This window comes from Echinops telfairi, unplaced genomic scaffold, assembly GCF_000313985.2.
Source record: "Echinops telfairi isolate 266 unplaced genomic scaffold, ASM31398v2 ScPeMD7_5592;HRSCAF=6446, whole genome shotgun sequence".
Lineage (NCBI taxonomy): Eukaryota > Metazoa > Chordata > Mammalia > Afrosoricida > Tenrecidae > Echinops > Echinops telfairi.
The window spans coordinates 20,136,272-20,153,884 of record NW_022109491.1 but is presented as its reverse complement, the minus strand read 5'-3'; the positions used below and the strand labels follow the sequence as shown (position 1 = coordinate 20,153,884).

The following is a 17,613-nucleotide window of genomic DNA, read 5'->3' as shown; positions in this document are numbered from 1 at the left end:
CATTCTCAAAATTAAGGATGGCTCATCCATGTAGCTCCAGATTCTGGAAATACACTAGAAAAAAACGGACATTTAAGGAGGTGATTCTTTGGAACGATGCATCTCTGGGGGACCCAAAGTCAACTCCTCAGAGGAAACTCACGATGCACCAGTAATAATGCATAAGGAACAGGAAGGACCTGTTGCTTTATTGATGCCTATCAGAATTACAAGGCAGAAGGTGATTTTTGACATGGTTCGAAAAAGCCTTCCAATATTTATAGGGACTTGATTAAGACATTGAGAATGACTGATCTTATGATGAGCTTAAAAATAGCATCTCACACATTATCATGGTTCTACCTCATTAATGGGAAATTCTGTTTCTAAAAAAATCTATCTGAATTATACTGCCTTGAGAAGCAGCATCTTATTTTGAGAATCACATGATTTAATACAACCATGTATAATTAAGCTAATGTTACAAAAACAAAATGCTAATCGTTTAAAAACAAATGCCCCTTTTGTAGTTAGTATAGTTATGTAAGAGGGCTTCGGGTTGGAAAGCAAGGAGGGGGTGCAGGGCTCAGGTCCACGGCTGAGAATGGACCGGGGAGAATGGCGGCAGCAGTCTGGGACAGCAGTGGCAACTGCATGCGGAGCCACCAAGTACGAAGGAAGCCAACCTACTTCAGTGACTGAAAGCACGGGTGTCTCAAAGCATGCTTTACCAAAAAGAGATGTGCGCCTTTATAGGACAACATGCAAGAGACTTCTTTCTTTCTTTTAAAATGAGCGGAACTAGAATGGGCTACATGGGTTTTAATCTTACTTCATCTTACAAAGTAATCCCCAGATCAAATACTGCAGAACTCTTTTGATTATTAATATTTCTTAAAGGCACTGAAAACATCCCTATTCAATTTAAAATATACCTTTATCAACTACAGTTTTGGACAAATGAGGATAAAAAACACAGCACATAGTTTTGGTGCACTTTGTCTTATGCCTGGTGATATTTGCCATCTGGAAGGTGTGAAGGGTACAGCGTCTCTTTTCAATGAAGACAACCCAGCAGTGGTTTTACCCCAGATGGGGCCTACTCATCTGTTGTACAGAGCCCTCCAAGGCATTACTGATGTGCTCGTTCACTGACCACATCCTGGAGTCTTTTAAGTAAAATATCATCATTTTCTTGACAGAGGCGTTTGGCAGGGGACTCTGCATTACCATCGATGGTTAGTCCTCGCTTCTTGGTTCTCTGCTCACCTTGTCTTATCATGTTATTGATGTCTTTCAAACTCTGTCCAAAAATAGAGGCTGTGTGAGTAAAAGGGGAAACTGCAACAAAGACGAAATAAATGATCACTTTTTCCTGTTCTCTATCCTCTGTTCAGATGGACATTTAGACACTGGGTACAAAAATGGTCTATCGAATCTAAATAAACCTAATTAAGGATGGCTAGAACTAATCTTTTCAGGTAGTTTTGAAAATTAGATTCCATTTATGTAGGTCTCAGACCCTAGACCAGAAACAGCAAAGGTTCCAAATGAAATACACTTCAGATGTCGATTCCAAGGCACAGCCACGCTACAGAGGGAGTGTGCAGGGTTCCCGAAGCTGCACATCTGCAGAGCTGACTGCCACAGCACAGATGGAGGATTCAAACCACCAACCTTTTTGGTGAGGAGCTCAACACTTAATCCACTATGCCACCAGGGGTCCTTTCAAGCATCTAGAAATTTACAAAGTGTAAATTTTTGAACCTCACCCTACACACACTAGATCAGACACCCTGGGGGATGGGGCCTACTCATCTGTTGTACAGAGCCCTCCAAGGCGATTCCGACGCAGGGAGAATCTCTTCTTTAGGAGCAATACTTTTCACCATCTGGGAATCTTCTGAAAATGCAGATTCAGATTCAGCAAGGCTGGTCCAGCATCTGCATTTTCTCACAGCTTCCAGATGCTGCAGAGGTTGCTGGTACATGAGTCACATTCTGAGCAGCAAGGTGTTGGAGAAGTGCTTCCTCAAAGTTTGCAGCATAATCATCGAGGTGGTGTTCTTGTGAGGTGCCACTGTGTCAGTTCAAACCCATAGTGAAAACAACAATATACTCCTGGTCCTATACCACCCTCACACTTGTTATGTTTGAGCTCACGACTGCAGCTACTATATCAATCCATCTTATTGGGGGTCTTCTTGGCTGCCCCTCTTTTTTATCAGGCATGATGTCCTTTCTCGAGGGACTGGTCTCTCTGATAACATATCCAGAGTATGTGACATAAAGTCGCACCATCCTTGCTTCTAAGTTGTACTTTTCCAAGATAGATTTCTTTGATCTTTACCAGTCCAGGGGACTTTCTCCACCAACATCATCATACTTCAACTGCATGGATTCTTCTTCAATCTTCCTTATTCACTGTCCAACTCACATGCATCTGAGGTGACTGAAAATATCACTGCTTAGCTTAGACATTCCCTAGTCCTCAAAGTAACATCCTTGCTTTTCAACTCTTTTTTTTTTTTGGCAGTTGAGAGAAAAGTGAACCTGCTTTTATTATTTTTTTAAGATCATTTTATTGGGGCTCATACAATTCATCACAATCCATACAAACATCAATTGTGTAAAGCATACTTATACATTTGTTGCCCTCATCATTCTCAAAATTCGCTTTCCTCTTGGGTTCCTGGAATCAGCTCATTTTCCTTTTTCCCCTCCCCCCTCCCCCCTCCCTCATAAACTCTTAATAATTTATAAATTATGATTATATCTTATCTTACACTGCCCTTCTGTTGCCCATTCCCCAGGGAGGAGATTATATGTAGATCCTTGTGATCGATTCCCCCTTTCTCCCCCATCTTCCCGCTTTTCAACTCTTTAAAGAGGTCTTGTGTAGATTCACCTAAAGCAATGACACACCATTTGATTTTTCTGATAGATGCTTTCATGAGCACTGATTGTGGATCCTAGCAAGATGAAATCTTGGACTTCAATCTTTGCTCCATTGATCATGTTATCTATAGGTCCAATTGTAGGGGGTTTGTTTTCTTTACATTGAGCTATCATCTACATTGAAGGCTATATCCTTGATCTCGATCCGCAAGTGTTTCAGGTCCTCCTCAATTCCAGCAAGGAAGGCTGTCATCTGCATACCACTGGTTGTTAATAAGCCTTCCTCCAATCCTGATGCTGTGTTTTCCTTCATACAGTCTAACTTCTCTGATTATTTCCTCAGCATACAAATCGATTAAATATGGTGAGAGGATACAACCATGAAATACACTTTTCTTGCTATGAAACCACACAGTATTCCCATTCTGTTTCCAGAATTTCTTCTTGGTCCGTGTACAGGTTCCATATGAGCAATCAAATGTTTTCAAATTCTCATTTTTATCAAAGATAGCCTTTTTTTTTTCCTAACCACACATAAAAGTCGAATTCTTTCGCATAGTCACACATCTTTCTGGTATTCTCTGCTTTTAGCCAGTATCTTTCTAACATAAGAAATGATATCTCTTATTCCACATCATCTTCTGAATCCAGCCTGAATTTCTTGAAGCTCCCTATTGATGTACTACTGAACTATTGGAACTATTGAATGATTTTCAGCAAAATTTTATTGGCACATGCTATCAATGATATGGCTCTATAATTTGCATATTTGGTTAGGCTACTTTTCTTTGAACTAGGTAAAAATATGGGTATCTTTCAGTCAGCTGGGCAGGTAACTGTATTCCAAATTTCTTGGCACAGACCAGTGAATGCTTCCAGAGCTTCAGCAGTTTATTGAAACATGTCAGTTGATGAGTTCATCAATTCCTGGAGCCTTGGTTTTGCTAATACTTTCAGTAGATTAGACTTCTTCAGCACCATTGGTTCTTGGTCACATACTGCCTCTTAAAATGGTTGAATGTTATTTCTTTTGGCACAGTGACTCAGTATTCTTTCTATTTCCTTTTGATGCTTCCTGCATCATTCATAATTTTTCCCAGAGAAACTTTAAATATTGCAACTCAAATCTTGAATTTTTTTCAGTCTAAGATACACTGGTTGTGTTCTTCAACCATCTATGAATGACTGGAACTTGGACTGTACCCAGAATGAATCTAGGAAAATTGAAAGTTGTCAAAAATGAAATGGAATGCTAAAGCTATCGTCCAGGTGGCTGGTTATATTAGAGTCCCAGACATGCCTGATAGAGCTTCATGGTTCAGTAAATCTGTGTCAAGATAAGAAGTCCCTGATGACACAAATGGTTAAGCCCTCAACTACTAACCGCAAGGCCTGGCAATCTGCCTCCAAAGGTCACAGATGTGAAAACCCTATAAGGTAGTTCTATTATGCACACATGAAGTTGTCACGCATTCCAATCAATTTGAAGGCAATAGGCAGTTTTCACTGGATAGGAATTAGTGTTCAACAAACTCCACAGGTGACTCCGATCCATCATTTGGGAATCACTGCCTTAGAAATCAACCACCTACTCTTTAATGCAATTAAAGCAGTGGTTGTCACCCAGAACCCTTTGGGGGTGGAATGAACCTTTCACAGGGGTCACCCGATTCATAACAGTAGCAAAATTAGTTATGAAGTAGCAATGAAAATTTTATGGTTGGGGAGGTCACACAACATGAACTGTATTAAAGGGTCGCAGCATTAGGAAGGTTGAGAACCACTGAAATAAAGGATCTCCTGTTAATATATTTATAGGAAATCAGTTTCTATGAAAATAAAACGCAAGCCTGTGAGGTATTATGTCAGTTACCTTTGCCACGAATATAGTAGGAACTCGACAGGTATTTGTAGAACTGAGTAGGGGAAAATATGAGTTAAATAATGACCATTCATACTGGACTGAGTTACAGTATGCTCCATTATAAATTTGTACCAGTTGGTCTTGACTCTGGCTTCTGGAGGCATAGTGAATATATTTTCTTAAAGGAAAAACCACATAATTAGTTACCACTGAGTTAATTTGGACTCAGTGGTGCCGGTGATGCAGCATAAAACTGTTTTCCATGCGGTTTTCAGGCTGGGCCCTTTGGGAAGCAGACTTTTTCAGAGGCACCTCTGGGTGGCTATGAATCACCAAGCCACTGATTAGCTGTCAAGCATTAACCATTAGCACCCACGGTCTCCTATCTGCTTGATATCTCGAGGAGTATGTGAAAACAGCGATCGTGTCCCTGTCACAGTTTCATCGCTTAGATAGAGAGGAGATCTACTAGATACACTTTTACTTCCAGGGCCTTTCTTTAAACTTGGACTCCATATCTGGTGTTCTCTTAATGGTTTTTTCTCCAGATCAGGCTTGAGGAGAAGGCTCAGCCTCTTGCAGTGACTCCCCAAATATGTTGTCAGTAGTCATGGATTCAATGACCTCAACTAAAAATACTGCTCTTGGTCATAGGACACTGGCTACAGTAACAGTTCATACTGTATTATTATCATGCCCCACTCCCTACCTAGCCTCCCCTCCAAAAAAATATTCCTGATAGGTAATCTGAATCCCTGCTTCTACCATTACAAATTGTTTGAGACTAACTTTTGTGTGCACCTTACCTTTGAAGGGCTGCCATTGAACTTGTACAACAGAGCACTCCTGGGCGTGCGGCCTGCCCCATTCCGATGTGGGGAAACATAAATGGGATGCTGTTGGGAAATGCGCCGGGGTGAGCTTGGCTGCTGCTTCATAAGCGGGAAAGGTGACAGGGGTGGAGCTTCCATCTGAAATGACCCCAAAAAATCAGTTATTTTCTTTAGAATGAAAAAGCTCACCCTTTGTTTACTCCCATTATAGTTTCATTCTATAAACCATTAGCAACTCCTCAGGAAAAAGCCTGGGCTTTCTACTCCCCAAAACCATTACAGTCTCCCTACACGATTGAAGACAAATGGGTGCATAAGCAAATGTGGTAAAGAAAGCTGATGGTGCCCAGCTATCAAAAGATATAGCATCTGGGGTCTTAAAGGCAAACAAGTGGCCATCTAGCTGGAAAGCAACAAAACCTACATGGAAGAAGCACACCAGCCTGTGTGATCATGAGGTGTTGAAGGGATCGGGTATCAAGCATCAAAGAACAAAAATTCAAATCATTGTGAATGAGGGGGAGTACAGATCAGGGACCCAAGATCCATCTGTAGGCAACTGGACATCCCCTTACAGAGGGGTTGTGGGGAAGAGATGAGCCAGTCAGAGTACAGTGTAGCAAGGATGAAACATACAACTTTCCTATAGTTCCTAAATGCTTCCTCCCCCCACTATCATGATCCCAATTCTACCTTACAAAACTGGATGTACACTGGTACAGATAGGAACTGGAAACATAGTGAATCCAGGACAGATGATCCCTTCAGGACCAGTGGTGAGAGTGGCAATACCGGGAGGGTGGAGGGAGGTGGGGTGGAAAGGGGGAACTGATTAAAAGGATCTACATATAACCCCCTCCATGGGGGATGGACAACAGAAAAGGGGGTGAAGGGAGACGTCAGACAGTGTAAGATATGACAAAATAATAATTCATAAATTATCAAGGGTTCATGGGGGGGAATGGGGAGGGAGGGGAAAATTGAGGAGCTGGTACCAAGGGCTCAAGTAGAAAACAAATGTTTTGAGAATGATTATAGCAACAAATGTACAAATGTGCTTGACACAATGGATGTATGTATGGGTTGTGATAAGAGTTGTACAAGCCCCCAATAAAATTATTTTTAAAAAACTCATTAGTCTCAAAAACCCACAGGGGTTGCTACGAGTGAGCATTGATGCCATGGCAGTGAGACTTAAAAGTCAGCTATAAGTGCTTGTTTATGGCTGAAAAACAGCAAAAATCTGTCATTCATCCTTCATTTTCCAGCAATTATTAACACGTAAACTAAAGCTAATGTTTCCTAGGTCTTTCGACAAATCCTGTAAATAGTAGTAAGATTTCTGAGGCAGACAGTGCTAGGTCAGGAGCATATGAACCTCATGCTGCCCTCACTAACAAAATGCAAGCAAAGGAGAATCAGAGTCTAACACTTAAAACAAACTGTCTATACACACAAGAGCACAACTAAAGAGGGGCAGAGAACAGAACAGAGGCAGGAAACCACGTAAACCAGCCCAGGTGACTCAAACATGGAACAAACCTGCCGATGAGATTGGAACGATTTTATATTGAAATGCAAAAGATTTAGAAGTCTAAAAATGAGTAGGGACTGCATTCCTCTTGAATGTTTTATATGGTAGAAGTAGAACACATGGAGATGGCTCCTTGATATCTCATTCCCCATCTTCACTTGATGCTAACTGAGCTACTTTCAGTTGGCTGACGGAAGAAACGTCTGACAGTGGGGAGGTGGAAGTGAGAGGAGGACGAGAACTCTGGCCTCTGGGGATAGTGAGAGGCCACATCCCTTCATAGGACAAGGACAGAAATGCAGAGGCACACACAGATATGGACACATGGCCACTAGCTGGAAGCAGCTTCCAGGCTTTCCTTTTACTAGGGCCGATTTCTTAAAGCTCAAGGGTGATCTAACAGGACCCAACAATAGTGCCTTTTCAGAAAAACAACAACAATAAAACAACTTAGCATGCCCCAAGCAATTAAAAACTTTTGCATTTCTGCCCATAATCCAAGATAAACTGTAGGTATCCGCAGGGCCAGTGAATTATTTAATATGGCTCTTTTAGCCAAAGTCTCAAACTACCGCCAAACAACCTTTCCCTGTGTGGGTCTGGTAGGAATGGGGGGGAAGTTACTGATAGGATTCACCTGTGAGTACTTGTGAACAGGATTCTCTGTAATGCCATCCTGCTGTGTAGAAAATGAGCCCACTGAGAAGCAGGGGCTGTGATCCTATGACTGGCAAAAACAAGTAACAGAGTGCCTCCTGTGGTCCCAGCATCTGGCTTTCCCTGCCCAAACTTTGGATTTTGGACTGAATAGCACCCACCACTGCGTGAGACATTTCCTCAAGCGTCCATGAATTCTGTGGGACACTGCAGGGATTCAATGAATCCAGAGACATGAGGAAATGGAATGGGGGCTGGGGGAGGGGGGAATATGGTGCAGATTGGCATCTTGCAAAAGCTGGACTTTTGGGACTTTTCAATCTTCAATTTTTGGGGACTAGTTTGGTATTAATTCTTACAAAAGGCATTGCCACAGTATCTGCTTTTGCAGCAGCCCCTAGATTATTTCAGTGACTCCAGTTTTTAGGAAACGCTAGACCACATGCTGGATACACCTTCTTAGGCCTACTGCTACTGCCAAAACTAGCGTCTGCATAATTTTTTCAGAGCTGCAGAATAATGACCCAGGCCTACCAATTTCCCTTTCTTTGCTTTGCAAGAAAACAATACCCACATTTATCTCCCAAATGTGGTAGTAGAATCCAAAGTCAAGAGAGCACATGATCCACACTAATGGCTTTAGCTTCTGTTCCCTTCTAGGCCCTTTTCATGTTGCTAGTTGCCCTTGAGTTGACTCTGAGTCACGGTGACCCCCAAGCATGCAGAGCACTGCTCCAGAAGGTTCTCAAGGCTGTGAACTTTTAGACGTAAAGTGAAGGGTCTGTCTTACAAGGGCACCCCCTGGGTGGGTTCAACTTTTCAGCTAGTAATGGAGCGCTTAATCATCAGCACACACATCACTTGTAACAGTATGGGAAGAGCACAGTATGGACAGAATGCCTATGATCTCCTCAGTTCCCTATTAAATTTTAACCTTAATCACTTTCTGATTCATTGAGTATACTGACTCCTATAAAATGTGTCAGTGGGACTTTACATTCTGAAATACTTAGTCAAGTAAACTTATAATAATCTATGATTGCATCTATTCACTAAGTAGTAGAACAAGAAATGTACCACATGGTCTTGATTTGACAGGTCGTATTTCAATGCAAATGACTTCACTCTTCCCACATATACTGTGTTGTAAAATTTTATAAGATCCCCTCTTTCTCCTCTCTCTGGTCCACTGGAACAGTCTGGCATTTTGGCTGCATCTTCTAAGTCTGTTAAAAGATAGTTGCATTTTAATACACATGATAGTTGCATTTTAATACATAAGTTGGTGATTTGAATTATGACTCTGCAATATTAAAGATCAAATTAACACAGACTTTTATTATAAAGCAATTAGTGGTCTTTGAAAAAGTTCATCCATCCACCTGTATGATGTATTAGTTAAATTAGAATCTAGAGAAACGCAAATATGTGAACTTCAATGTGCTCTTTTCTCTGGCTACCACTATAGCAAGAACGTTTGGGCTACTGCAATGTTTTGAGTTCATGGCCATGGAGTCCAGCCTTGGACTACAGTTTAACAAAAGACCACCAGGTTATGGATAGCAGTGACCAATCCTGAGCTTCAGATAACAAAAGGGCCTGCAGATAATTAGAGTGGCTCTTCATGAACGGTGGAAAGACTCAAAGTATTCTATAAGACTCCTTACAGAATAAAGGGAAAGCATGACTTGTGTCTTTAAATTCTGTGTAAAACACGTGGCAGATGACAGGTGCTCTACCAGCCTGATTTCCCATCATTTATCCCCTCAGTTTTTAGTTAGCCACCCTCAGCTGGCCCCAAGGTCTTTTCCTATTTGTTGATGTCACCCAACATTCGTGAGCTCTGGGGTAGCTTGTGGATTAAGGCAGAACTTTATTCTTTTCTGGGAAATGTAATATAAGCTATCATCTGCTCACAAAAGCTACAAAAGCCCCTGCCAATGAAAAAGAATTCAGTGAGTGAAAAAGGTTTTCAGTTTCAAATACCTTGCCTGCAGCACGGGTAGAAGTATGCCCTCACTTTAGGAAATTCCATGAAACTCAAATCTGGCCCAAAGGCCTAGTGACTCCAGGGATCTCAGCCCCAATTTGGATGTCTTTTACATTCTTGCTATTTTTGAAGGCTCTTAACAAATAAGTTGAGGAAATGCTGCATAGTATGTCCTCCTCTTGGAAATTCAGAGTACATGTAAGCACGTTAACAGCTCTGAGGGCTACAGCTGGAAAAATAAACACTTATTTTAGCTCTATGCTTTCCCAGGCTTTTTACTGCAAACATTTCTCTTCCTTCACAATATTTACTACCATTTGGGGGAAGACTGCTTCACGACATAATGGCTCAGTAACAGCCACTGTGTATTATTCTCATTATAGTTATCAATTACAACTATTGTCCTCGAGTTAGAAATTTCCAGAGGATATAAATAAGGTGACCAGGTGTCCCGATTTTAAACAATTTTTCCCCACGTCCCACGGCACTTTATGAAAGTCCCAATTTGGGGAAAGAATGCACGACAAGCTAGGGTATACGGTTTTCGGCTGTCATGTGGCTATTTCACCAGGATATGAGTTTTATCAATGGTGTCCCGCTTTACCAATGTTAAAATTATTGGTCACCTTATATATAAACTATATCCCAATAGCTATAAAAGAGCTATACTTTGTTGATGGACCAAATATATAAAGCTTTCTGGGATCTGGCTTTTAACTCAGCATATTTTCATTTAAAAATAAATAATATATCAGCTATCCTTTATGCAGGAGAAAGATCTTTACTTCCTACCTCAATAAGAACCCTGCCACCCTAAAGCCTCAGTAGATCTGGTGATGACCTCACCACAAATACTTTGAGAGTGCGAATTTATAGAAAAATGAGAGCAAGTGAAAGCAACCGTTTACCTGTATGGCTGCTAAAATTGTTACAAATCTGTTTTCCCTCGGAGGGTGGGGACCTCTGCCTAAAATAATTTGAAACACATGGTATACTTTTTATATATTTGTGAAACAAACCAGTAAGTTTTATGGCTTCCTAAGTTTCCTTCCTGCTGTCAAGAGTAAGAAAAATATTTTTAAATTAACATATAAAATATTGCCAAACAACTAAAATGTGGTTTTAGATAAACTATGAGCAAATTACATAAGCCCTTAAGAAAACAGGTATATATATTTGCCGAACTCCAGAAAGGCAGGCTAGATTTTTCAGCGTGGCTCCTGGTTTGAGAATTCCCAGTCCTGAAGTGACGGTGGGCAGGCAGATGGCAGACCACCTTGATGAGGAAGGGGTGTGCACAGATCATTTTAACCCCGGACCATGGCTACCCAGGGGAGGTGATGCTGAAGGGAACAGATTGCCATTTCTCGGTGGAAGCGATTCCACAGGCTGGGCACTCCCAGATCATTTAGTGAATTAGATTAGTGAATTCCCTATTCATTAGACCAATTAACCAAAGCTAGAATTGTGAACCATAATGTTGACCTTCAGACTGAGAAGTGATAGGCACAAGTGACCCTCATACTCATAAAATGAGAATTACTTATAAACCAAAGGGGCAGCTCTTTCCTAGAGTAGGCATTTAATATTTGTTTCATCTTTCTCCTAGTGTCCTCTTCTCATTATGTTTATTCCTTATAACAGTATGCAGTAAGTAAGAATTTCAGACTGGCTTTCTGATAGAGCAGTACAAGTCAGTACCAGTAATACCAAAGAATGACTATCGACCAATCTAAAACATTAGTTGTTTCAGACAAAGTCTGACATGATATTCTGGAAACTTCTGATGAAATCCAAATGACCTGAAAAAAGTAAAACTGTGCTCCATTCACATCCTGATTACTTGATTACCTGAGGACTGACTGTACATGGGTATTATGCAGATAAAGTCACCGATCTGTCAGTTCACAGTTATTTCATGTATACATATAACTGTTTATTCCTTTGAGGAAATCCACTTTGTGGGGTTAATTCCCAAAAGTTAAAGTAATAAATGTGGCTTTAGATTCAATTACCTTTTAAAAGATCAACAGGCTTTTAAAATCAAATTCATAATTAGGTATAAAGTGATTACTGCTAAGAAAGCATACATGGTTTATGTATTCTGTTTAGTAAAATTTAAAGGATTTTAAGCCAAGCAAAAAAAGTGGCCTAAGATTCAATTACCTTTTAGAAGACCAAAATGGGGGGGAAAAATAACACATAGAAAAGCCATACTTGTTTAATATAAATAAATTTGGTATTTCACATTATGATAAGAGCTACTATATTTGTACATCTTTTAATTTAATTCTCAAACCGAGTTTAAAAATAGTTTTCAATTTACAGTGTACTATGTGCATAAAAATCTGTATCACAAGAATTCTAATGAAGGTTGGCAGTAAGGGTAGTCTGCTGACACAGTAATGAAGAGTGGTAGTGAGCTGGTGTCTGAATCAGAAAGTTCCTTCACCTCAGGTAGGTACTATCAAGGTATCTATTAAATGTCTCAATCATGTGATTTGTTAATTAATGTGCTCAATGTCAGAAGTGAGTTTTTGTTGATGAAAACACTCCCAAAGCCCTACTGTCATTGAGTTGCTTCTGACTCACAGCAACCCTATACAGGGTTCCAGAGTTGTAAAGCAGGGGTCCTTGAACTTTTTAAATAGGGGCCAGTTCACTGCCCCTCACACCCGTTGGAGGGCCAGACTATAGTTAAAAAAAAAACTGAACAAGTTCCTATGCACAACTACACATATCTTATTTTGAAGTAAAAAACCAAAGTGGGCAAAAACACCCAGTGGGCCAGATAAATGTCCTCGGTGGGCCGCATGTGGCCCGTGGGCCATAGTTTGAGGACGCCTGCAGTAAATCTTCATGGGAGCAGACAGACTTTCTGTCAGAGCAGCTGGGGAACTGAACCACCAACCTTGAAGTCAACAGTCTGAAATACTCACCTAACAGGGCCACCAGGGTTCCCATCGACGAAAATAGCACTTTAGTAATTATGATAAATGCTAAAAATGCTCACACTGGGGAAGTTAAATGCAGACATTTGGTAAAAATATTTGTTAAGCATAAGACAACACATGCTTCTCACAACAGCATGATGGGATGAGCGACCCACTGAGGTGTGTGGGTCTTTTGCGTTGGGGGGATGCTCTAAGCCCGAGAAGACCTGTGCTGTTGGGCTAGCAGATCCTACTTCCAGATCTCGACAGCTGCCTCCAGCGAGCCCTTCATGTGAGGTGATGATTGAACAGCCAGCTGGGACTCAAGCTCGTTAAACGGTAATTATAAATGTGTGTCTGCTTTCTTTCATCTTACACCTAATTATGAAGTTGATTTTAGAATAAGAATTACTCTTCTCAAGCTAGTGTTCTTCACTGTGTTCAAATCATAGGTGCGGCCACAGGTGCGGAACATGAAACGTGTCCTATTTGACTATGCTTACTGAGTCTGCTTCCTAAGTCTCTCAATTCTCATCTACATTCCTAAGTCAACTACCCCCTGGACATTCTCCTTGCCTAATCCACAACTGAATAGGATTTATACCTATTTTTTGCTTGCCTCCTAATACATATCTAGTTAATAAATGTATATATAGCAGAATTTGATCTGAAACTTTTAGGCAGTAGAGGGAGTAGATAATTTTCACTCAGCCAAAAAGTTCTGGAAAACACAGAGCCAGAACTCAATGACACTGTTTTTTTGAGTCTCACAAGTTTTCCTTGGGTAGGGTATGCTTTTACCACTTTTCTACTGCTGGTTTTAGTGGAAAATATTTGGGTTTTCCTTTTTATGACAAATTTCTGCCTCACATTGGTTGCAGCATGGTAGTGGCAATCAGGTGGCAGCTGCTCAGGGTGGCAGAGATAGTTATGTACTTATTAATGAACAAGTCATTCATTCCTGCATTGTCTCCCCAGGCAGATCACTGATAGCCACTTTGCTTTTCCTGTCATTCGAACGTATTTTTTAATTTTAAGCATACTTTATGTGTTTAACTAACATGTATAAATACAATAAGAAACTTCTTCTGAAACATAATTGACAGGGGACAAATTAGTGATGCCAATATGCCACTGTCTCTTTGGAAGGGATTTAAAGCACTTGATCCACACTTCTTTCTTCCTCTGTCGTGTGTGCATCTACCCCACGCCTCAGTCTCACTTGAAAGCCACTGCATTATACAGACAACGTAATCAAGAGTACTGTATTATGCATGCTAAATTGGTAACTTACCACAATCTGTCATTTCAACATCACCATTTATGCTTTCATTGTATGTCACAACTTCTCTTGGGGTACTCTTCAATAAGACACTTCTGTAGACCTACAGGTAAAGGAGAAAAAGGCTGCTTGTAGCACAAAGCAGCAGAGGCTTAAGCAAAACCCATATAAGAGTAAATATCAAACCAATTGAAGACCTTTGTCTATGTTGATGATAATTGAAGACACAATGTCATTAGTTATAGTAAGTGTAGATTAGGCAAGCATTTTACATGATGGGATCCTGAAGCAGAGCTTGTACCCTAAAAGGTGACATTCTTAGAGTTCACATAAGAAGCCTGATGAGTAGGTTTTGCCAAATAAAAGCAACCTTCAAAGATCTGAACGTATTCCTCCCTCCTTTTAATTCCTTACATGAGAATCATTTGATTACATCAGGGCTTCTTTTCTTAACCCTACCTCATTTCCATCTCCTTTATGAACATTTTTCTCTTCTCTGCCTCTAAACCTCCAGATTCTCCTCCAACTCATAGACAGTTTTAAAACCTCATCCAAATGATCTTTAGGGCCAATCTGGATCATCTTTCCAGATTCTGGTACTTACAGAATTTTGCCCAGGAGATGCGGAAACTCCTAGCCTTTGATAGAACAAATGCCTGTCTTCATGCCTCTATTTATTTATTGTCAGTACAACTATTTGCGGGGCTCTTAGAAGGGACTATGACTACCATTACTAGGCCTCGGAGAAGCTAGTGTCAGACTTCTCATCTTTTAACACGAGACATCAACAGGGCTAGAGAATAGGTCACTAGACACCCTTAGAGCAGAGCTCAAGGCCTTCAGGAAAAGCGCTCTTTAGCTACAATAACACTGATAGGGAACATTCATGAAATGGTTACTACCGCTGGGCCACCAGGCTAACATTTTGCATTTTCATGACTGAAGGGTTTTATTTTTCTTTGCATTTTTATTGGGAGTTCTTGATCTAACCATCCATAATTCAATTAGATTGAGCATGATTGTACAATTGTTGCCACCATCATTTTCAAAACATTTTCTTTCCTTCTTGTACTCCTTGATAGCAATGCCCCTTTATCCCTGCTCTCCCCACTCCCACCACCCCAGGAATCCTTGCTATTATATTAAATATTATTGTTATTCCTTTTTCCCCTTGTATCTTATACCACCTAATGTATCTGTTCACCTGACACTGTTATTTGTTCCCTCCAGTGGGGTTATACAGTCATCATTGCTACCAGTTCCTCTCTCCCTCCTTTCCTCCCTCTCTCTTTCTGTACCCTAAAGGAATCATTACTCCCATTACATTCCTGAAGGGCTTGTCTATTTTGGATTTCATGCATCAAACCATCTTAAATATACAAATGAACAGATGCAGGTCTAACAGGATTAATAAGGTAAAACTAAGACTATAATAATAGGGAGAGAAAATATTAAAGAACTAGAGATAGTTATATGTTTCAACAGTGCTATACTGCACCTGGATATATCATCCCTTCTGTGTGGCCCTTCTGTGAGGGACTGTCCAGTTATCTTACAGATGTGTTTGGGTCTCCACTTTGCCTATTCTCCTTCACATAAATTTGGTTGCTTGTTTTTGAACTTCTAATACCTGTTCCCATTGATATCTCATGATCACACAGGCTGGTGTGCTTCTTCCATATGGACTTTGTTGCTTCCCTGCTAGATGGCTGCTTGTTTAACTTCAAGCCTTTAAGACCCCAGATCCTGTATCTGTTAATAGCCAGGCACCATCAGCTTTCTTCACCACACTTGCTTATGTACCCATTTTGTCTTCAGCGATTGTGTTGGGAAGGTGAGAATCATATATCACCACATTATTAGAACTAACTGTTCTTGTACTGAGGTAAGATTAAAGTAGAGGCCCAGAACATGACTGAAGCTTTTTATATGATTCTCACCATAGCTACAATAACAACAATCAGAAATGCTCACCACCTTTATCCAAAGATGCAAATATTAAGATTCTTAACAGATGGCAAATGAAGTTGGACTATGGTGAATAAAATCCTCCAATTTCACAAGATTTAAACATCAGGACTGAGTCTCATACAATTAAAAGTATTATAATTTTGAGTGAAAAATATTCTCATTCAATAAAGGAACAAATGGAACAGCAGGATTTGTGATAAGTGCCTGCAGTTCTATAAATGTGTCAGGATCAGCCAGATTGACTGGCTTCTATTGAAACTGTCCTTTGATAAAACAATCTCTTCTGTTTAACAGTATCCATTAAGCCTGGAACTCTGCAGTGTAATAAAACTAAAAGAAGTTTACTTTTGATAAGACTTGTCAGCAGAGACATAGTACAAATCTGTATTTGGGCAGTGAGAAAAATGATATACTCACATGACTATTAGCCTGGGGCTGATTCCTATAACTTTTCATTATTTCTTGAAAAGTTCTTTCTTCTTTTGTTACCTAAGGAAAATAAAAACTGCATTCATTAAGTGCTTTTGAAAGAAAAATGGCTCTGAACAAAATCTTCAATTATAGGTTGGTTTAAGAGCAGCTTTGCAAAAAGCCACTAACCCCCAGAGCAGTGTATAACTAGAAGCCACTAGCATTTATAAGTTTTACCACCGTCAAAGTTCGTGCTTGGAGCCTGTGGAGATTCGGCTAATGACTTCATTCATCAAAAGCAACGAGATTGTGATGGTCTAACTCTACTGAAAATGCATTTCTTTATAAAAAGAATGGGAAGAAATGTCAGATCTACTGAATCTCCTGCGGTCTCAAATTTCCTTAGTTTTAAGTACTTATTTAGAAGCAATTTAACCACATACTAAAGGCCAGAAAATGTCCTGCAGTCACTCACAAGAAAGTCTATACATTATGATACAAGTAGGCTGCTCATTTTGGAACAGACTGAAGGGTTTCCATGCTGAACAATCACAGTGGTGGTCACAAAGAAGCGGATTGTGGTTTGCTGTTGTGAGGTGCCAGTTAGTTGCTTCCAACTCCAGCAACCCCACGTACAACACAATGAAAAAATGCACCATTCTCACAACTGTTCTGATGGCTGAGCTCACTGTTGTAGCTACTTTGTCAGTCCATCTTGTCTACAGCCTTCCCCTTTTTCAATGCACTTCTACTTTACCAAGCATGATGTCCTTTTCCAGGGACTGGTCTCTCCTGACATGTCCAGAGTTTGTGAGACAGTTTTGGCTTCCTTGCCTGTAAGGAGCATTCTGGCTGTCCTCCTTCCAAGACAGATTTGTTTGTCCTTTAGGCAGTCCACGGTACTTAGTATTCTTCCCAGCACTATAATCCAAATTCAGTGTTTCTCAGTCTTCCTTATTCAATGTTCAACTTTCAAATGCCTATCAGGTGACTAAAAATACCATGGTTTTGGTCAGGTACATCTTAGTCCTCGAAGTAACATCCTTGCTTTTCAATCCATTATAGAGGTCATGTGCAGTTACTCAGTACAATATGCCCTTTGATCTCTTGACTGCTGCTTCCATGAGCACCGACTGTGGATCCAAGCAAGGGGAAATCCTTGACAACTTCAGTCTTTTCTCTGCTTGTTACCTACTGGTTCAGTTTTGGGGATTTTTGTTTTCTTTATATTGAGTTATAATGTATAATGAAGACTGTAATC

The 17,613-nt window shown here is 40.3% G+C and overlaps 1 protein-coding gene across 1 annotated transcript in view; it reads right to left on the bottom strand.

The window, feature by feature from the left end:
* Positions 1–6: 6 nt before the first annotated feature.
* The window catches only part of RBL1 (RB transcriptional corepressor like 1), a 53,773-nt gene continuing 36,166 nt past the window's right edge, over positions 7–17,613 (bottom strand). The window contains exons 17-21 of the mRNA XM_004698254.2: positions 16,359–16,430; positions 13,983–14,073; positions 8,843–8,991; positions 5,548–5,712; positions 7–1,282 (exon numbers count right to left, since the gene is read on the bottom strand). Of these exons, the coding sequence (XP_004698311.1) occupies positions 1,112–1,282; positions 5,548–5,712; positions 8,843–8,991; positions 13,983–14,073; positions 16,359–16,430 (648 nt within the window). The 3' untranslated portion in view covers positions 7–1,111. The remainder of the gene's footprint in view (positions 1,283–5,547; positions 5,713–8,842; positions 8,992–13,982; positions 14,074–16,358; positions 16,431–17,613) is intronic.